At 40.3% G+C, this 22837-nt stretch overlaps 2 protein-coding genes across 2 annotated transcripts in view; one reads left to right on the forward strand and one right to left on the reverse strand.

Moving 5' to 3' along the window:
• ABHD17B (abhydrolase domain containing 17B) overlaps positions 1-14193 on the reverse strand; it is a 54888-nt gene extending 40695 nt beyond the window's left edge. Inside the window, exon 1 of the mRNA XM_006834917.1 lies at positions 13585-14193. The gene's annotated coding sequence lies outside the window, so the exon portion shown is untranslated. The remainder of the gene's footprint in view (positions 1-13584) is intronic.
• A 477-nt stretch (positions 14194-14670) lies between these two features.
• The window catches only part of LOC102821738 (chromosome unknown open reading frame, human C9orf85), an 87268-nt gene continuing 79101 nt past the window's right edge, over positions 14671-22837 (forward strand). Inside the window, 1 exon segment of the mRNA XM_006878355.1 lies at positions 14671-14772. Coding sequence (XP_006878417.1) covers positions 14671-14772 — 102 coding nt within the window.

Genomic DNA, 22837 nt, shown 5'->3' on the forward strand with positions numbered 1-22837 from the left:
TTCTGATATTCTCTGCTTTCAGCCAAGATCCATCGGACATCAGCAATGATATCTCTTGTTCCACGGCCTCTTCTGAATCCAGCTTGAAACTCTGGAAGTTCTCTGTCAATGTAAGATTATAGCCGTTTCTGTATTACCTTTAGCAAAACTTTACTCACTTGAGATATCAAAGAGATTGCCCGATGATTTCCGCATTCTGTTGGGTCACCTCTCTTTGGAATGGGCATAACTGGGGAATTTGCAGGAGAATCCAGAAATTCATTATTTTCTGGATCAAGATACTCAGCTGTTCCTACATATTTCTCCAATCACTGTTTCTTCAGTTAATATTATAAAACCTTTCACTAACTAATAGCTATTTCGTACTTCCAAGTCTGTTTTCTCCACTGCTGCCAAGTGATGCCACTTTCCTATTTATTATCTTTCAGTGACCCGTGCAATTTCTCTCAACTAAGTCTAAATTTCTTGCATGCCAAACATTATCCCCATTTTCCTCTATAACCAGCCTTTAACCTTATTTCTGAGCACTTCCCTGTACATTCATTCTATCAAACATGCTGTGCCTCAGTAAGAGGCATTTTATTTATTTTGCACATACTGTTTCTTTTCTATTGGTTGTTGTTGTTGTTGTTAAGTGCCGTCGAGTCGGTTCCGACCCATAGCGACCCTGTACAGGGTTTCCGAGGGTGTACTGGTACAGTCATGCAAAACATACCACTCCCCTTACAAGTAAGACACATCCACTTTTTTTTAAAAAGCCAGTTAAAGGAATAAAGTTGAATCTATGAAATACCTCAGAACATGGATGTCCACTCACTTTATGCTGTGTGAAATTAGTCAATTGCCAAAGGACAAATATTGCATTAGCTCACTATTGTAAAAATTCAAGAAAGGTTTTCATGTTAAAAGAAACATTCTTCGATGGTTATCATGGGTGGGAGGGTAAGGAGCCGTAATTCACTGGCTAGACAGTAAACACGTGTTATCTCTGGTGAAGGGGAAGGAAATAAACAGCAAGAGGGCGGTTGGCAGAATGATGAAGACATGGGGAGAAACGCAAGAATTAAATGGAATAGAGGTAAATACTATTATATAGAACACAACAGTGTTCTACAGGTAGACACATGGACAGATTCACAATTGGAATGGGTATGGGAGGGAGAGTGGGAGTATATCCACAAATCTATAAGGGTTTGATAGAGGATATTTATACATGGATAGTTACCTTTGCTGCAAACACACACACATCTATGAATGTGGTTGAGTAAAGAGGGGACAAAATGATGAAAACTTCTTAGATATCACCAAACACCTTGTGACAAGTTGCTGGGATTGCGGTCTCAGAACCATAGTCTCAGAGGATACCATCGTTAATTGTCTTCAAAGACAGTGTTCTATATCCTACTTTGGTAAATAGCGAATGGGATCTTAAAAAGCTTATTAGTGGCCATCCAAAGTAGAGTCCTGGTGTGTCACTGTGCGTTAATGTGCAGGACTGCAAAATCGGTTTGAACCGCAAGGTTGGCGGTTCAAGCTCACCAGCTGCTCCTAGGAAGCCCAGGGTTGTTGAATTTAAGTACCTCAATGACACTTAACAACAACAACAAAGTGCAACTATTGGTTTCTCTATGTGTGCAAGAAAGAAGAGTGATGAAAATTGAAGATGCTTGGAATCAGTTAGTCCGATGGACCAATGGAACACGTGAACATCAGTCTCCATGGCTCTGAGACCAGAAGAACTAGATGGTGTCCAGCTTCCACTACCAACTACTCTGAAAGGGATCACATTAGAAGGTTCCAGATATAGCAGGAAACAATGTGGAACAAAACTCAAAATTACAAAATAGATCAAGCTTAATGGTAAGAAAGAGACTGGAGAAAGAAAGAAAGAGACTGGAGAAAGAAAGAAAGTGGCCCTTGGCCACCCTTCTGGTCTGGAATGGAACTCACTCTCACGGTTCAATCTTCAACCAAGTGGTAAACAGGTATATGAGGGGACAACTGCACTAGTGATGTATACTCACCATGGAATAATTATCCTATCACTTATAGCATTGTACCTCATGACTGATCTGGATATGTTCTTTTTGACAATGAACGCAACACACCATTCCTCTTCAATTTGTCATTCCCTGCATAGTAAACCATGTGGTTGTTGGAGCAGTCCATTTCAGCTCACTAAGATCAAAAGGGCAATATTTACCTGGGGACAAGGTTCAGAGAACTGAGAAGGAGGGTGGAATAGAAATAGGACCAACAGGGAGGAGGTGGGGTAACTTGTTACATGGAAGGGATTGCAAATATTGAGATGAAACCAAGCGTGTGCTTTGTTGGATGTCAAACTGATTACTCTGTAAACCTTCACTAATTCACAACAAAAAGTTGCCCAAAAAAAGCATATTTAAGCTTTACTTCTCTTTGACACAAATATTTCTCCTGAGTCACGCTCATTCTGATTTATATAATCTATACAGTGAAACTTTTGATTTCTGTATATATACATATATTAGGTCAAGAAGAACAATGCCTTTCTGACGGGTTCTGACAAAAAACTTGACAGCCACCTTTTTAAGTAATTTTTTTAAACCCTCCTCACTTTTATTTCTTTTATTATTCCCTATACTTTTTGTGGAGTCCTGGTGTGTCGCTGTGGCTTAATGCGCCAGACTGCACAGCCGTTTGAACTACAAGGTAGGTGGTTCAAGCCTACCAGTCGCTCCTTGGAAACCCTATACAGGGTCGCTATGGGTCGGAACCGAATCGACAGCACTTAAAAACCACAACAACATACTTTTTGTGTGTGTGCAACATTTTACTGTGTTGGGTGAAAGTTCATCCAGCAAATTAGTTTTCCATCAACAATTTGCACACAATTGTTCAATGGCATTGGTTCCAAACTCGCCAATCCCCGCCTTGGCCCTGACAATGTGAAAGCACTGTCCCCATGTCTACCCATTGCCTTATCATCTTTACTTCTAGGCAAATGTTGCCTGTTTAGTCTCATATAGTTGATTGTTCTAAGGAGCACGCTCCTCACAGGTTTTAGAGTCCAATCTACTATTAGCCAAAAGGTGACTCCAGGGGTGACTTCAGTTCCAGGTTAGAAGACTGTCTTAGAGCAATCGTCTCAGGGGTTCCTCGAGTCTTGATCAAACCAGTAAGTCTGGACTTTTTCATAAATTTGAGTTTTATTCTGTATTTTCTATTGTGTTCCTGTAGTGGTTGCTGGGTACCATCTAGTTCTCCTGGTCCAGGTTACAGGAGATTGTGGTTTGTGTGGGCTATTAGTTCTGTTACTTCCTTGATTATTTTGTTTCCTTCACTCACCTTTGCTTTAGATGAGAAGAAACTAACCACCAACCTATTCATCAAGGAGTCCTGGTAGCTAGTGGATTCTGAGTTGGGCTACTTACTACAAGGTCAGCAGTTTGAATCTACCAGTCGCTGTGCATGAGAAACATGAGGCCTTCTGCTCCCATAAAGATTTACAGCCTCAGAAACCTTACACAGAATCAATGTTGAGTCGGAACTGACTCAGTAGCACACCACCACCATCCTACTCTTCAAACTAGGATGTAAAACATTATCTATATAAACTGTGTTATGCTAGTTTATCTAGATATCCCCCAAGACTACACACAGTCCTTACTAGCCTTCAAGCCCAGTAACTCAGTCCTAAGAGGTGTTTGGATATGTTTTTAAAGAAGTTTCTATAGCTGTGACCCCCTATGTTGCTGCTGTTAAGTAATGTTGAGTCAATTCTAACTCATAGAGACTGCATAGGGTTTCCAAGGTGCAGCTGGTGGGTTTGAGCTGTCGACCTTGTGGTTAGCAGTCCAGTGCTGATCTATAGCGCCACACCAGAAGTTCTAACCCCTATGTGCTATACTATTTACATAAATACATGCAGCAATATAAACATGTATGTACAAATATCCACAAATATACAGGGTCAGAGAAAAGGAGGAAGACCCCAGCAAGATGGACTGGCAAAGTGGCAGCATCAATGGGCAACAATAGTGAGGTTAGCCCAGGATCAGGCAGTGTTTCGTTCTGCTGTGCATAAAGTTGCTATGAGTTGGTACTGACTCGATGGCACCTAACAACAACAACATACCTATATATGTATGCCTATGTATTCCCATGGAGTCCTGGTATGGCCCTGGAGGATAACACAGAACTGGTAACCTCAAGGTGGAAGATTCAAACCCACCAGATGCTCCTCAGAAACCCTATACAGGGTGGCTGAGTGGGAACTGACTTGGTGGCACTAACAACATCATCTACTCCCGTACACCCTCCCACACCTTTATGAGGGGGCTTCAAAAAGTCCATGGAAGAATTAAATGTAAAGATACTGGAATTTCCCACAAACTTTAAAAATCCCACTCGTATAGATTCCATATCCACTTATGTAAACATAAATTTTTGGTTGTTAGGACTGTTGTTGCAAAATTCTGTGTTATACCATACCTGTCATATTGTCCCAAATCTATACTGAATTGATAAAGGCAACACTGATGTCTGTTAAAAGGCTCTGAACAAAATGTAACCGAAGCTTTGTAGGAAAGTTCCATTATCTTTTAATCCCAGTTTCCATAAACCTTTGAAGTCCCCTTGTATAAGCTTGCCAACACACATTTACTGAACAGCACTGTTTTCTTCCCTAGTAAACGATGACTAGAGAATAATTTGGGGTGCAGGGAGTAAGGTTGGGTGACAGAGATAGAGAGTGAAAAAATGATCAGTATGCCAGGATATTAATCAGTCTGCTGATGGCATTTTGGGAAAAGTTTTATTACATCAATGATTTCAATTGATGTGAATTTTCAAAACACATTTAAGAAAAATCTAAATTCAGAATCTAAACAAGCTTATTGCAAGTGATAATGTCTTCTCTTTTTGTTCCTGGAGGCACCCACTTATTTGAGGATTATTTGCCTACACCAAATTAATGATTTGCCTACACCAAATTAATGAGGTTTTTTTTTTAAATCTTCTTCCTTCTTCACCCCGATCCTGATAATGACAAAAATATTTGCAAGAAATAGGGATACAAATATGAATTAAGAATATGAGAATTTATGAAGACCTGTAGTTGCTCAAAGCCTCAAAATAAATCTTTGTTAAATACTATCTTAGAAGCTAGCCATACTGAAAAGTTTTTTTTTTTTTACCTTTATGTATTTTTAAGGGTTATTATTGTTTTTAAGTGCTGTCAAGTCAGTTAACTTGAGCCACTGGTGAGTATGAACCATTGACCTTGTGGTTAGCAGTCTAGTGCTTAACTCAGGACCACACCAGGACTCCTTTATAAGAGTAATGATCTCAAATTCTTTAATACCACTCCTTCAGACACTGTGAGAAGCTTCACGGGAAAAACTAAAAAGAAAATTATAACTAAAATATTGTTTGTTTTCTAAGGATTTTCCAAAAGCCATGATCTAACAATATAGCATCCTGGTGTGGCACTGCAGGGTAAGTATTGGACTTCTAACCACAAGGTGGGCAGTTCAAACCCACTAGCAGCTCCTCAAAAACCCTATACAGGATCGCTAAGAGTAGGAATTAGCTTGAAGGCACTAAACAACAACATTGCTTTTATACTTTGTTGTTCAGTGCCTTTGAGTCTGTTGTTCTTTAGTGCCGTCCAATCGGTTCCAACTCATAGCGACCATGTACAAGGTTTCCAAAAAGAAGGTGGTCAATCACTGACCTTGTGTTTCAAACGGACCTTAAGGTCCAGTGCTTATCCTATGGCGCCATACCAAGACTCCATTTTATACTTTACAAAGTTCTTACCTTTTCCTTCCGCAAAATTGACTCTTCTTTATACTTTGGTGGTGGTGTGCCATGGAATCGGTTCTGATTCATAGCGACCCTGCATAGGGTTTCCGAGACTGTAAATCTTTACAGGGGCAGAAAGCCTCATCTTTCCCCACAGAACTGCTGGTAGTTTCAAACTGCTTACCTTGAGGTTAGCAGCTGGACTACCAGAGCCCCTCCCTTTATACTTTAAGGAGAGTCAAATTTTGGTAATATTGCACAAGGAAAAAACAACAACAACTAAAAACCAAACCAAACCAAAACAAAACAGCATAGGGGGAAAAAAAAATCAACCAAAAGTAATGCAAATTCACCTTGACTTTCTCTGTCACTTTATGTGATATAGCAGCCTCAATTCCTTCAAGTGGAATATGATACATACCCAATACCTACATCACCAAGATAAGGTGTAGTGATGAATGAGCATTATAATCCCCATAACACAATTTGAAACTCTTTCTCAACCTATCTGAGTGAAATGCTTTTCAAATTGGGAAAAAACAAAACAAAAACAGTTAGACTATAAATTATATATAAATGGAATCATGTATGAATGGGATTAAAAAGTTCATGGAAAATTCTATTATCCCTTACATCCATTTTCCCCACAAACTTTTTGAAGTCCCATCACATATACTACACTGACTTGTTTTTCCTATTGATTATTTTACAATGAGTGATGTAAACATTTATCAAACAATGACATAGATGTAATTATAAACTGCGGTAAGTAGCACTCTGAAAATAAAATATAGAATGCTATATCGAAACAAAGTGGGAATCATTGCAATGAAATGAAATATGATAGGATGAATGTAAAGCTAACGTTCTCCCATGTAAACGATCACATAATTCACAATAAAAACTTTAAACGAAGAGAAGCAACTATTGGTCTCTTCTCTCTCGGAGCAAAGGGAAATGGAGAAAACCAAAGATTCAAGGCAGGCACTAGTCCAGAGAACTAATAACCCAAAAGAACTAGATGGTGCCTGGATACAACTACCATCCACACGGATCAGGAAGGGCCCAGTTAGAATGAGCAAAAAATGGAAAACAAATTTTAAAAAATCCACAAAAACAAGATTTACTGGTCTGAAAGATATTGGAGGAACTCCTACAAATAGTGCCCTAAGATAATCGTGTAACTTGGAACTCATGACACTCTCAAAAGCCACCTCTCAACCAAATATAGTAATACCCACGAAGAATGTGCTCCTTACAACAATCAACTACACAACTATAAAAGGCATTTGCCCAGAATAAAAATTTTGAAGGTAAAGGGGAACAGGAAACCCAGATGAATGGAAACGGGAAAACCCAGGGAGGAAATGGGGAGAATTTTGACACATGTCACAGAACAAACTATATATGAATTACCAATCAGAAACTAATTTGCTATGCAAAAAGTTTCACTTGAAGCACAATAAAATATTCAAGGAAAAAAAAAAACCCAAAAAACAAAGTGGGGGTGGCTGGGAGGTAGGTACTTTTCATAATCTCCTTTAGTTTTAATTCTGCTTTTCACATGGTACCATCCTTTTCACATAAGAGGAAACCAAGGGTTTGAGTTAATTAACTTGTTCAAGTTTACACACCAAAGTGGGAGAGCCAGGAACACAGGTTTGCTTAATTTAAAGATTAAATTCTACTCCTTCTTCCAGAACAAAATTCTGAAAGAATGGAGTTCTGGTGTGGCGCTGTGGGTTAATGCGCCAGACTGCAAAGCCATTTGAACTGCAAGGTTGGCGGTTCAAGCTCACCAGTTGTTCCTCGGATACCTTATACAGGGCCCCTATGGGTCGGAGTCAACTCAACGGCACTTAACAACAACAAATGGGTAATATCTTGACTGATTTCACATCTGCTCATTCTCACTTTCTCAATGAAGTCTGTTCTATTTAGTTAGTCAACCTGTAGCCTTGAATCCTCTGTATACTTCTCTACTTTTTCCTTTTATTCCAATTTATCATTTTCTAACATGTTATATATTTCATTATTGTGAATAGTTCCTATGGCCCTATGCTAGACAAAGAGCCCTGGTAGAAACAAGGGTTAAGCATTAGGCTGTTAATTGCAACATTGGCAGTTCAAATCCACCAGTCACTCTACAGGAAAAAGGTGAGGTTGTCTGGTCCGGTAAAGATTTACAGTCTCAGAAATCCTACAGAGTGATTCTACTCTGTGTTACTGGATCATTATGAGCTGGCATCAATTACATGGCAGTTGAGTTTTTCTCTTCTAGACAACAAACTCTAGGCTTGTACTGTTGACTAATACATCCCCAATACTTCAAATAGTATGTTGTTGTTAAGCGCCATCAAGGTGATTCCAACTCACAGCGACCAATGCAGGTTTCTGAAGCTGTAAATCTTTATGGGAGCAGAAAGCCTCATCTTTCTTCCACGGAGCGTTTGGTGAGCTGGAACTGCTGATCCTATGGCTCAGTGAGCTGGAACTGCTGATCCTAAGTCCAGTGCTTATCCTCTAGAGACTATCCCATTTTTTCTATTTCACATTCCATCTTTAACTGTATGCAAAACAAAACAAAACAAAAACTTGTTTAACCATTCTCACATTTAGTCCCTGGGAAAGTAAAACCGGCTCTACATTTGAGTCAAACTTACATTCAAATGATACTTAAAAGTAAGTCAGAAATCCTATTTTTTTAAACAAGGAGGAAGGGATGACAATATCATTAAAAATAGTCTAGAAAGGAAAAGTGATGAAATGACATGAAAAACAAACTGGATTTTGGAGTAATACAAAAGCTACTCAATGACCAATATGTTTATGGTGCTTTAGGGGCTGGAAGTGAGGCACAGATAAAACACATGAATCAAACAAAGTACTCTAAAGCAGTGGTTTCCAATCCTCATGGATTTCTAAGACCAACTTGAAAAAAGAAGTTAGAATAAGAGTAGTCAAATTTTAATTTAGCCACAACAGAGACTTTAAAAAGAAATATCATCTACCATTACTCTAATTTCTTATAACATATAACATAAAAGAGTCCTGGTGTGGCACTGTGGTTAGCACGCTGGACTGCAAGGTTTGTTTGAATTGCAAGGTCAGCGGTTCAAGCTCACTAGCCACTTCTTGGAAACCCTTTACAGGGCCGCTATGAGCCAGAACCAACTCGGTGGCACTTAACAACAAAAAAACACAAAAAGACCTAATTTAGTATTAAGGGAAGTTATCTTTATTGAGTAAATTTAGATTCACAAATACCTTATTATATAAAAGTACCTACATGTGAATTAAAGATCAAAGTGAGGAAAAGAAAAGAATCCATATGATCCCAGGAGAGAGAAGGCATTCTTAACTTAAAATAACAAATAAATAAAAAGCACAACACATAAAGTGATAAATTTGACATTATAAAAAGTTTATAGTTATGAAGCAGATTTCATATTTAAAGTGAAAAGGCATGCTAAAGACTGGACGAAGATATTTGTAAAGCCTAACAAGGATGTTTTCCAGAATACATAAAAAAAGTATCTACTTGTTGGTAAAAAAAAGATAAAAAACAGGCAATTCAAAGAAAAGGTGTATGAATAGCCATTAGATAGTCACAACCACAGAAGTAATTGGAGAAATACAAATTAATACTACAATGAGGTACTATTCCACACTCCTCAGATTGGCAAAAATTGAGACATCTATAAAGTATTTGTACCATTCACACAACTACTATGAGAAACCTGCTAGTTATCTTAAAGGTGAGCTAGTGCATACCCTGTAGTCTGCCAATCTACTAGAGTTCTTCTAGATTTATACATCAAGGCAGTTATTCTTATGTACAATGAATGGGGATATTCCTAAACAGAGGCCAAGGCTAACCGGCATTCTTCCTACATAAAGATATGCTGCTTCATGTTCCATGAAATTTGACTATTGTGCTGAACATTCATAGGGTGGGGGTGGAACACTAAGGTGAGATCATTATAAACATTACTTAACACCAAATATTTTTGTATTGCTTTAATAGAGATTGGGATTTTTAAGAGCGCAACCACTGCAGTTTGAACTTTATTAAAAGTAGTTATTTTATAAAATTCATGTATCATTAACAATAGCGCTACTCTAGGTTTCTGAATTGCCAATTCATTTGTTGTTATTAAGTGCTGTCAAGTTGATTCCGACCCACAGCAACCCTGCACAGGGTTTCCGAGGCTGTAAATCTTTATGGGAGCAGAAAGCCTCATCTTTCTCCCGTGGAACTGCTGGTAGTTTTGAAATGCTGACCTTGAGGTTCACAGCCCAATTCGTAACCATTATGCTACCAGAGCTCCTTTTGTTGTTGTTGTTAAGTGCCATCGAGTCGGGTCCGACCCATAGCGACCCTGTACAGGGTTTCCGAGGGTGTAAATCTTTACACCTGCTCTAATCTGTACTGTTGTTGTTAAGTGCCGTTGAGTCGGTTTTGACCTATAGCAACCCTATTAGGGTTTCCAAAGAGCAGCTGGTGAGCTTGAACTGCCAATCTTGTGGTTCAAACTGACTTTGCAGTCCAGAGCAGTCTTTGCAGTCCAGCGCACAGCAAACTGACTTTGCAGTCCAGTGTTATAACAGGCACTGTATTCAGTGATACTACCTCTTGGTGCATAGCATGACTATTTCTTCTAGCAATGTTTCTTACACTTTAATGTGCACAGAAATCATCTGGGAGTCTTTTAAACTTACAGCATGATTGGTTGGGGTCTGCATTTTTAAAAAGCTGCTGCTTTTTAGTAGCAACTAAAAATTTAGTAGCAACATTTTGTTGAGATGTATATATACACTGAAATACATTATTACTTTATTATATAACCTGTATATTTTAGTAAGGGTATTACTTTTTCAAACGTAAGAATATAAGTTTATTAATAAGAAATTTATTTCAGAATAGTAATGCAGTAGTTGTAAAATATTTTCTATAGAAATAGTATATAAAGTCAAGAACTACTGCCCTACAGGAATTCTCAAACTTACACTACTTAATAGCAAACAATTGAAAAAAACAAAACAGCAATTTGGTATAGTATAGAGTCCTGGTGTGGTGCTGTGGGCTACTTTGTCAGAATGCAAAGTCGTTTGAACTGCAAGGCCAGTGGTTCAAGCTCACCAGATGCTCCATGGAAACCCTATGTTGTTGTTGGTATGTGCTGTGGAGTTGGTTCCAACTCATAACAACCCTGTACAGGGTTTCCAAGGCTGTAAATCTTTATGAGAGCAGAAAGACTCATCTTTCTCCTGCTGAACAGCTGGTAGTTTCGAACTGCTAACCTTGTGATTCACAACCTGATTCGTAATCACTACACTACAGGGTCGCAATCGACTCGATAGCACTTAGCAAAAACAACAACATAGTCATATAGTGCACTCATATAGCATTAAACATGAATAAATTAGATCTACTGAGGCATTCTGCTTCCGTAAAGATTTACAGCCTCCGAAACCCTGTTCAGGGTTGCTATGGGTCAGAACCATCTGACTCAACAGCACTTTACAACAACAACAACCTGAAAAAACACAGAAGCAATTCAAGTAACTTTTTTTGGTTATATCTTATTTCTTCTCTAATAATCTAAAAACTCTTCTTCTCCAACTCCAACTCACAAAGTTGAGTTTGAGAGGCAAACAGGATAATGTATATGAGAAATTTTTAACACAGGTAGAAATAATTTTTTTATAACTAGTATCAATTTGTCATTCTATTTTCTTGCCAGCACTGACTCTACAGACACACCACAAATCTTAACATGGTAGAAATACTGAGTTTATCAATTCCTAAATTATGGCATATGGATAGGTATTATCATGAACAGAATTGTTTTTGTACATTAACTGTCCATCAAGTAATTGAATTAATAAAACCAAAACAAAGTGAGATATAGGGTTTTTAATGTACTACTGCATTAAAAAGTACTCTCAATTAACTTCAACAGAGCCAGTGTAACTGTTGTTTATATAGTTCTGATGGCCATTTCTGTGGTGAGCAGGTGCACATTTTATTAGTCCTATATTCCAAATGGAGAAACTGACTCAGATATGGAGTAACTTGCCTAGAGTTGTACACCAATTCAAAAACTTGAAACACACACTAATTGCCTAGTTCTTATATTCATTAAGACACTAAAAAAACTATTTTGCCCAAATGCTTCATGGGAATTTTGCTTTTCATAGGAAACTGAACATTGTCAACTTGTCATTTCACAGAAATTTCAAAATGGGCAAAGAAACTCAAGGAAGCAAACCACGTATTAACTATATAGTATTACTACACACCAAAGGACAGAATTAAACTGCTTAGCCTGCTAAAAAAGGCTAATCCTAGTACTAGAGAAGACAGGCCAAAATCTGCATGAAGGTGCTAATTAATTTCTCCCTGAATCTCAAATATATAGCAAGTATCTAATGAGAAGCGTTTTATTAATCTTAATACTTGAAACATGGTTTTACCTCCACGGTACTTTTAAGTAAAGCCACTCACTACCTCACCCCAAAATAAAAATTTATCAACAAGCAGAGTTGGATAGTATCGAATTAGAAGCCTGGACCATGATAATTATCAAAATATTGACTATGATCAGATATTGGGTATGTCACCTAACTGATTGCATGTTATAAAAATATGAAGAGGCTTTCACTGTAAATCTCCCATTAATGAAAACATATTAGTGTAATTCCAACATGTACCTTCCTTTCTACTCAATCATTGTCGTTGTTGTTAAGTGCTATCGAGTCGGTTCTGACCCAAAGCGACCCTATATAGTTTCAAATGCTGACACAAGATCTCCAAAATTCTTGTGCATTGGAGGTTCAAAAAAAGAAGAGATTAAAAAAAAAAAAAATCAATGAATCAACCGGTGCACCAAATACAAAGAAAATTAAACAGGTATACCTTTCATAAATTAAAGCCAAAATTTATTCCGTTATCCATCTTTTGCATATCGAATGATCACATATTGATTTAATCAAAGCATCGTTTTAAGGGAAAAAAAAGTATGTATTCTGATGTTGGCAGAAATTTCACCCACGGCTCTGAACATCCTAAAACAAAACAAAAAACAACTCCCCAAGAAACCGAGGTTAAACTGTCTCTTCTATACAACCTAATTTGACAGAACTCTCAGGCTGGAGGGTCAAAACAATTTTCCAACAGAAACTAATTGTTCAATTTCACAGGCGATTCCCGACGAGGCTGCGCTGGGGTTCTAAAATACATCAGATTAAAGTTCAGCCATCTACAGAGAAAAGAACCCTCCCCGCCTGCCAGACCGGAATACACACATCAAGCACCGTGAAGATTCAATCTAATCTAGGCTGGCAGACAGGAGAACAATCAGGAGAAAACCATTCCAGGCGCCCGCGAATCGCACAGGGAGTCAGGCAAGGAGGGGAATGTGAACCTGACCTCATCTTTCGTCCACTCAGAGAAGCAAAGGAAGGGCTCCCCGAGTTCGTCTGTCTGTCCTTTCCCCGATCCCCCTCACCCCCCGACTCCGGCAACCTCATGGATCGCAGGGACCCTCATACCTCTACCTTTCCCCGAGCTCCCAGAGAATCCTCTTAAAAATCCAGACCCGATCGGGGGTGGCTCCCTCGCCTTTCTCCCGCGCCGAGAGGGAGCCCGGTCGCCAACAACAAAGACGCCTCCTGCTCCCCTCCCCCGCCCGGCCCGGCCCTCCCGCGCTGCGGCGTCGGGCCTAGCGCCCCCTTCTCCAGCCCGGCTGCTGCTGCACCGCAGCGCCCTCGGCCCCCCGCCGCCCCACGCACCTGCACCAGAGGGGCCGGAGCCGAGGCGCCGGGCAGAAGGGGCCGGGGCACAAGCGCTGCTGACACGCTGTCCTCGCGAGGGCAAGATCCACGCTGCCGCCGGACGGCCCCCGCCTGCGGACTGCGGACAAGCCCGGCGGAGGAGGCGGACGAGAGCTGCAGCCCCCGGCGCCTAGGCGAGTAAGGACGGCGGCGCCCGCGGGGGCCCGGCTCGCGCTCCGGACTCTCACCTCGCCCTGCTCTTCGGCTCGAGCTTGCGTTCTGCTGACTAACGGCCCCGGCGCGAGGCGCTGCTGGAGCGGCCGCCGCCGCCGGCTGCTCTCGGGCCTCACGTCCCGCGCGGCCGTGGTCGCCGCCGCCGCCACCACCTCCCTTTCTGGCACAGCAGAAACCACCCAGACCCAGCCAGGTCTTTTTTTCTCTGTCTGGTTAATCTTCCTTTCTCTTCTCCTCCTCAGCCTACCAACGGTGGGGCTCACTCCCGTAACGGTAGGGAGGCTAGAAGAGAACCGAGGGGACGAGCAGAGTCCTCTCTGTGCCCAGGAGTTGGTCACTGACTGGAGGAAGGTGCCCAAACTGACCCGGGTTCCAGCCTACGAGCGGGCGGGGCGAGGGACAGAGCCAGCCTAGCCCGGCTTCCACCAATCACAAGCTGCCCCACAGAGTCCGTCGCGTTCCGAGCGACTGCAGAGGCCGAAACGACTCAGCAGGAGGCGGGGATTGCGGTAAAGAAGAGCCAATAGGAGGAATTGTTCCCCACCCCTCCATCTTGATGGATGGCCACGTTCGGACCAATGGGACAATGCTCATTTCGAAGAAAGCGGGACTTGTTCTCTGGGTTTGGAAGACTAGCTGCACGGAGCGGGTGGGGGTTGAGCCTAGACCTCGTGAAGCAAGCCTGACAGAGTTTGGGGACCGATGAGAGAGTCTTTTCACCACCGCGTAAAATCACGTGGGATGATCGGGGGCGGGGCGGAAGAGATGTGTAAGTTACTTCCGGGTCACGACAGACGTGTCAACTCAGTGGAGTAGTTCTTGCTCTCCCCTGCAACTTTCTCCCGGCGTGAGGTGGTCGTGGTTTCGGCGATGAGTTCCCAAAAAGGGAACGTGGCTCGTTCCAGGCCGCAGAAGCACCAGAATACGTTTAGCTTCAAAAATGACAAGTTTGATAAGAGTGTTCAGACTAAGGTAGGAGCCTGCCTTTGTATTGAATCTGACTCCAGGAAGGAATGGTTCAGCGGAAGGGGAAGAGAGCGAGGAAATGAGAGAAGTTGGCGAGAGCGATTGTGGACCGCTGCCCAGAGTTAGTCTTGATTACAATGCAATCCTTTCTAAAATAATGTTCCCACGCCCTTTCTTTGACCTGGATATGTTGCCTCGTTAATATGGCAGTTAACACTTACTTAGCTAATTCCGCAGATTCAAGGGACCCCCATCCCCAACCATCAAACCTAATTGTCAGTGGAGAAACTGAGTCATTGAATTCTTTCACGAGGATCTCATATTTGCAGTAGGAAAATGAACCTTATGGCGAGGTTGTATCTCTAGAAAATTTGCACCAAGTTTGTGTAGCTGTTTCTTTTTTTAAAGCCTCGGCTCAAACCCATAGGTTTGCAAAGACCGATTACACGCACTTCGCCTCAGTGCTCTCAACAGCATAGGAATGACATTTTTTGTCTTCTAAGATTGTTTTGAGAATCAAAATATTTGATTAATGTAAAAACGTTTGGCTGTTTGTAAGTCATTTTACTTATAGTCAAAGACGTTGGATTGTAACTACAAATTTCCTCTGGGTGTTCCCCATAAGAAAACAGAAGACAGGAACGTTTTTGGGAGCGATGTGGTTCGTAGGATGAGCACTGGACAGTGAACCACAAGGTTGGCAGTTCAAGTCCACCAACTACTCCTTAGGAGAAAGATGAAGCTTTCTGCTACCGCAAAGATTTACTGCCTGTGAGTCGCTATGAGTCCCAACCGAATCGCCGGGCACTTAGCAACAACAGCAATGGTTAATGATCTTGAGCATCTTTTCATGTGTTTGGAACCCTTGTGTGATGCTGTGGGGTAAGCACTGGACTGCTAACCGTATGGTCAGACTCACCAGCTGTTCCTTGGAAACCCTATGAAGGGTCGCCATTAGTTGGAACCGACGCCATGGCACTTAACAACAACACAAGAATCATATTAGATAACACCTGATTATCATATTAACTAGAGTTCAGATTTAGTGGGTGTGTGGCCTTGAGCAAGTTATTAATATTTATTTAATCTCTGAACTTTTCTTTGGTCTCAAATGAAAAACCTAGTATTGTTGTGAGGTAAACCAAATGATGTATGTAAAAGATCTGGATCATGATAGGTATTCAGTTAATGATTAATTTCTCAGCATTGATTAAGAAAGCAAAGTAATCTGTTCATAATTGTCTGTGGCCTCCTCGTTTTTTTCTTTCCTTTTTTGGATTCCTTCACTTACTTTGCAAAATTTTAATGAACGCTTACCATGATTGAGAACCTATGCTCATGCGTATTCAGAGTTAAAAAGAGTTGGCACTGCCTTCACAAAGCTTATAGTAGTGTTCTGGGACATACAGACAGTAAGTAAGTAAAAAGATATATAGTTAAAGATTCTGACAAATGCTGATGAAGGAAAAGACAGTTGTATAAGGAAGAAAAGGGAGATTTTTTTCCCCCCTACTAGAGGATTTTCAGAAGAAGCGCTTGGGAAGACTTTCCCTCAGTCTGTGCTTACTATTAATAGATAAAGCAGAATAAAAATCTGGTTTCAAATATTTATCTGCATCGAACTCTTGAACTTTCTCATAAGCATTTAATTTTGATTGCTTTTCTATCAGTTGGTAGAAAGCCATTTTAATCTGGATTTACCTACAGTTAACTTTTCTTAGAATTCTTGAACTAAGAAGTCTTGTACTTATCATTGTGAAGTTCCTTGTCATCTGGTCTTAGTATGTCTTCATGAGTCTCAGGTTCAGTTATTACACGTTTAATTTGATTACATTTACCTTGAATTCCTTTCTCTGTTGTAAGTCAGGGAGAAGTCTCGTTTGTTGACCACCACTGGTGATTGGAGGTTGTGACAGTAGCAGCAAGAAATGTTTTACTGAAGGAAGAGAATTACATTGTTAGTTGATCTAATGGAGAGTTCATAATTGGCTGTGTTCCAACAATTCTTTGTCTTTTTTTTTTTTTTTTTAATTATCTGGGTGATAGTTTATGGAGCAAATTAGTTTTCTGTTCAACAATACACACACATCTTGTTTTGTAACATTAGGTGCAATTCCCTCACTGCAATAGTCATAGCAGGTTTTTGAACCAACCATATGCAGTTATGTAAAGGCAGAATTGTGTCAGAAGCAACTGACCCTGTCTTCCAACCTGTAGTTCACACTAGAAAGTTATTTCATGCTGTGACACTAAAGGAGTGGTAAGAAAGTCATGGTGGTAAGTAATAACCCCTTTCAGGGTTGGAAGAACAATTGACTACCTCATTACTTGGTAGGGATAGGAATCCTACTTAATAGTTTCCCTTTTTCGCCTCTGACAAGCAGGACTTCACTGATGTTAGAAGTGGAATAAAGACAAATGTTTTATTGGGAAGTTTGTCTTGGTAGAACACCCATTGACCAAAAGCAGAGGTGATAGCTGTCTTTGTATGTTTCAGTACATTCAAGAAGAGGAGAAAACCTTGTTCTGTGGCATCCCAATGGCCAAATTGGACCAAAGGGTCAAAGTAACAGAGATTTCATCTCAGTGTAGGAGAATTGTCTAAGAGTGAAGGAGTGTATGCTAGGATTTTGCAAGCTCCCCTTTACTGGGGATATTTAAGAGAAGCCCCCATGGCCATTGTCAGGGATGTTGATGTCATATAATTTGCTGAGTGGAGGGGTTGTCAAAATCGCTTTGTTTCCCTTTTTCCAGAGGCAATGATGTGAATGAAACTAAGAAAAGTACCAAATAGCAACCTTAGTTCTGATGGTTATTTTGTTTTGTGATGGTAGCAATTTACCTATGTTGTTATGTGCGGCGGAGTCGGTTTCGACTCATAGCGACCCTGCACAGGATTTCCGAGGCTGTAAATCTTTATGGAAGCAGAAAGCATCGTCTTTCTCCCACAGAACTGCTGACAATGAGGTTAGCAGCCCGATTCGTAACACTACACTACCAGAGCTCCTTAATTTACGTATAGTGGACTAATATTATCTCCTGCCTTATTTTCCTGTCAGGATTATTGTGGGGATCATTACAGAAATATTTTGTGAATTAAGCATATGAAGTGTATGACGATTTATGTGGACCTGTGGTTGCTTTTGGGTCACTATGAATGGCAATGGATTTTTGGTGGCTGCTCAAAGCCTAAGATTTAAAAAAATTTTAATTAGAAAAGAAATGCATGCTTGTTGAAGAAATTTGAAACACTAGGAAAGTACACGTAAAAGTGGTTGTGTGACCAATACATCTGACCTTTAATTTCTCAAAGTACGAGGAAGATCAAGATCAATGGCTCAAGGCCGAACCCTATAAGGTAGAGATCAGACATAATCCATCCTTTAACCTTTTTACTAATTCTGACACCATCTGTCCCTCCGATAACTCTCACTCTTCTGTGCAGAGTTAGATTGTTACAGTGACCGCATAAGACTCATAGGTAAGTACAGATGCATATGTGGTTTCTTATGAGAGTAACAGGTTACACCTCTCTTTGACTGTCAGCAGGTGGTCCCTTGGACTCTGCCCTGCTGAAACAAATGCTCTTTTAGCTCTGCTGATAGATGCCCAGAGACGCTCCACTCCATCAGTAAGCTCAACCCAAAGTCCCTTACTTAGCTCTACCTTCAAGCTTTAGCAGTCTTAGTTCCACTAACTGCTCAGAGGTGCTCAACTTTCTCACTCTGTGGGTCTGGAAAGCCTACCATTCATTCTCTTGCTGGTCTTTTGGCTCTGCTGCCTCTGTTTCTCACCATCTCTTGCCGTCTCTGGTGTTATAGCTCTCTATCTCAGGATTGAAGAGTTTCTCAGTTCAGGCATCCCAGTTCTGAAGGATATGCTCCTTCCTGACTTTATTCTGATGGTAATAAGATCCCCTTTTCTGCCACTGTAGTGGCTGATTTTAAGCCTAGCGTGATCCAAAATGGACAAATCCCAACATTAGGGTTCTGGACGCCATATTTGCATGGTCCCATCTTCACAAGGGTGGCAGCCACCTTATTTACATCACTAACAAACTAGTCAATCCCCTTTGTGGGCCATAAGCACCTCATACTTGCCTAGTCCTGCTCAGTCATTTGGTGGTAGTTACAAAGGAGCGACAAGGTTGTATTCTTTTACCATACGTATTCAACCTGTATGCTGAACAAATCATCTGAGAAGTTGGGTTCTATATAGAAAAAAGTGTCATCAGGATTGGAGGAAGACTCATTAACAACCTGAAATATATAGAAGATACAGTCTTGCTTGTTGAAAGTGAAGAGGACTTAAAACATTTATTGATGAAGATCAAACAGCACAGCTTTCAGTATGGATTACATCTCAGTGTAAAGAAAACAAAAATCCTCACGACTGGACCAATAAACAACATTCTTATCAACAGAGAAAAAAAAGATTGAAGTTGTCAAGGACTTCATTCTTCTTGGATCAACTATCAACGCACATGGAAGCAGCAGTCAAGAAATCAAACAACATGTTGAATTGGGCATATCTGCTGTAGAAGACCTTTTTAAAGTGTTGAAGAGCAAAGATGTCAGCTTGAGGACTAAGGTGCGCCTGACCCAAGGTATTTTCAATAACCTCATATGCATGCGAAAGCTGGACAGTGAATAAGGAAGACCGCAGAAGAATTGATGCTTTTGAGTTATGGTGTTGGAGGAGAGTATTGAAGGTGCCATGGGCTGCCAAAAGATCCGTTTTGGAAGAAGTGCAGCTAGAATGCTTCTTGGAGGCCAAGATGGCCAAACTTCGTCTCAGACATATTGTCAGGAAGGACCAGTCACTGGAGAAGGCTATCATATTTGGTAAGGTGAAGGGTCAGAGAAAAAGAGGAAGACCCCCAACAAGATGGATTGGCCAAGTGGCAGCATCGATGGACTCAAGTGTGGCAACAATAGTGAGGTTGGCCCAGGATTGGGCAGTGTTTTGTTCTGCTGTGCATAAGGTCGCTATGGATCGGTACTTACTTGATGGCACCTAACAACAACAACAACAACAACAAAGGAGCTCTGGTAGCGTAGTGGTTACAAACCGGACTGCGAGCATCAAGGTCAGCAATTCGAAACTACCAGCTGTTCCGCTGGAGAAAGATGAGGCTTTCTGCTCCCGTAAAGATTTACAGCCTAGGAAACCCTGTACAGGGTTGCTATGAGTTGGAACCGACTCCATGACACATAACGACCACCACCACAAAGATTATAGCTAGAAGGGCCATGTTAACTAATTCAGTGCAGCTCGGTATGTAATGTATACAGTATATAACGTCTCCTTTTTCCCATTCCTAGACCTGCTCCCCAGGTGAACAGTTCGTTATCTGTATATGTTTCTAGACATTGATGTGCAGTACTGTGCATATGCAAATAATATGTGTTGAACTTGTACTAATTTTTTGTGGAACATACTTATTTTAGGAAACTTGATTCTTTACCTTGGAGTCCTGGTGTGGTGCTGTAGGATAAGCAGTGAACTGCTAACCACAAAGTCAGCAGTTCAAACCCACCAGCCACTCCTTGGAAACCCTATAATAGAGTCTCTGTGAGTCAGAACCGACTTGGCAGCAGTTAACAACCACAGTCCTTATCTTTATGTGGATAAAGAAAGTGAAAATGAAAACTATTTATAGATAGTTTTGAAAATGTAATTTTATTAATAATAGCTAGTGCTTGTGTACTAAAATGTGGTAACCACTATGCATTCTTTATGTCCATTATCTGGCTTGATCATCAAAATAGCCCTAAGATTTGTTATTGTTTTTGTCAAGTTGATGGATTTGTTGATGGAGAATAGATTAACATTTGGTGGTAAATTCATACAATGAAATATAACTCTATTTAAAACAATAAATTATTGATACATGAATACAATGTGATGAATCTTAAAAACATGTTGAGAAAGAAGGCAGGAGCCAAAAGGTATACAGTCTGATTCCATTAGAAGAAATCAGAGTAGTGGTGGAATCTGGATGGTGGGGAAATTAGCTGGAAAGGGGCATAGGAAACTGTATGTAGTGAAAAAAATATAAAAATAGTAAGAGTGAATACATTTATCTAAATTTATTAAAGTGTACTTTTAAGTCTGTACATGACATGGATATAAATTTTATCTCAACTAAAAATAAAAATTACAGCAAAACGATTGATAAATATTCAAGTGCCATAAAGTCCCATTTTTATTTGTTTGGGGGACATTGTAGGAATACTATTTGTATTAGTCCTTTAAAAAAGAATGACAAACTATTTTATTAACCTCAAGAAAGAAGACAAATGACAGACCGTCTAACAGATATTAGATATTTTTATCTAGCCACAAGTCAACCTAACTTTAATAATTGTCTTTTAAACTTTTCCCTTTTTGTAAGCCCGTATCTACACACTTCAGTTACAACACTTAAAGTTGATTAGTCTCTTTGTAAGTATTCCAGAACACTTAATTATGCTTATGAGGAACCTGTACATAGACCAAGAAGCAATCATTCGAACAGAACAAAGGAACACTGAATGGTTTAAAATCAGGAAAGGTGTGTGCCAGGGGTATATTCTTTCACCGTACTTATTCAATATGTATGCTTAACAAATAATATGAGAAACCGGACTATATGAAGAATAATGTACCATCAGGATTGGAGGAAGACTTATTAACAACTTGCAAAGTGCAGATGATACAACCTTGCTGGCTGAAAATGAAAAGGACTTAAAACACCTACTGATGAAGATCAAATACCAAAGTCCTTAGTATGGGTTGCACCTCAATGTAAAGAACACCAAAATCCTCACCTCTGGACCAATAAATAAAATCATGATAAATGGAAAAAAGATTGAAGTTGTTAGAATTCATTTGCTTGGATCCACTATAACACTCATGGAAACAGCAGTAAAAAAATTAAATGACATATTGCATTAGTCATTTCTGCAGCACAAGACCACTTAAAAGTGTTCAAGAGTATAGATGTTGGTGTGAGGACTAAGGTGCACCTGACCCAAGCCATGGTATTTTTAATAACCTCATGTGCATGTGGAAGTTTCACAATGAATAAGGAAGACCATAGAAGAATTGATGTATTTGAGATATGGTGTTGAAGGAGAATATTGAAAGTACCGTGGACTTTCAGAAGAACAAACAAATCTATGTTGGAAAAAGTGCAACCAGAATGCTCCTTAGTAGTATGACTCATCCCTCAGACATATTATCAGGAGGGACCAGTCCTGGAGAAGGATATCATGCGTGGTAAAGTGGAGGGTCAGTAAAAAAGAGTAAGACCGCCCCTACCCACCAATGATTGGCACAGTGGCAGTAGCAGTGGGCTCAAGTGTAATTGTGAGGATGCCCCAAGACCAGGCAGTATTTCATTCTGTTGTGTACAGGATTGCTATGAGTTGGAACTGACTTGGCGGTGCCTAACAACAAGAAGAGGAGTACACATGATCATCACAAAGTGGATTTTGTGTGTAGGATTATTGAGCCTGCATTTTTTATGGTTTCACTCCAGGACAGTCAGAATCCTAATTTTGTTGACCATGATGTTTGACATTATAAAATGAATGCATGAAAACCTGTTCTAAAAGCATTGTGGGTTAAATGCTGGTCTGTTTACCTCAGTGTCAGCAGTGGAAACCCACCAGCTCTGTGCTGCCCACTCCCATAAAGATTTACAGTTTCAGAAATCTCTGAAACAGTTGTACTTTATCCTACAGGTCACTGTGAGTGGGAATTGACTAGATAGCTGTGAGTCTGGTTTTGAGTTTATGTTGTGAAGTATGAGTATTCCGGAACACTTAATTCTGCTCATGAGGAATCTGTATATGGAACAAGAGGCAGTTGTTTGAACAGAACATGAAACACTGGATGATTTAAAATTAAGAAAGGTGTACGACAGGGTTGTATTCTTTCACCATACTTATTCAGCCTGTATGCTGATCAGATAATCTGAGAAGCTGGGTTATATGAGGAAAAACATGGCATCAGGATTGGAAGAAGACTCATTAACAACCTGCGATATGCAGATGATACAACCTTGCTTGCTGAAAGTGAAGAG

The sequence above is a fragment of the Chrysochloris asiatica genome, unplaced genomic scaffold (genome assembly GCF_000296735.1).
Source record: "Chrysochloris asiatica unplaced genomic scaffold, ChrAsi1.0 scaffold00014, whole genome shotgun sequence".
Taxonomy (NCBI): Eukaryota; Metazoa; Chordata; class Mammalia; order Afrosoricida; family Chrysochloridae; genus Chrysochloris; species Chrysochloris asiatica.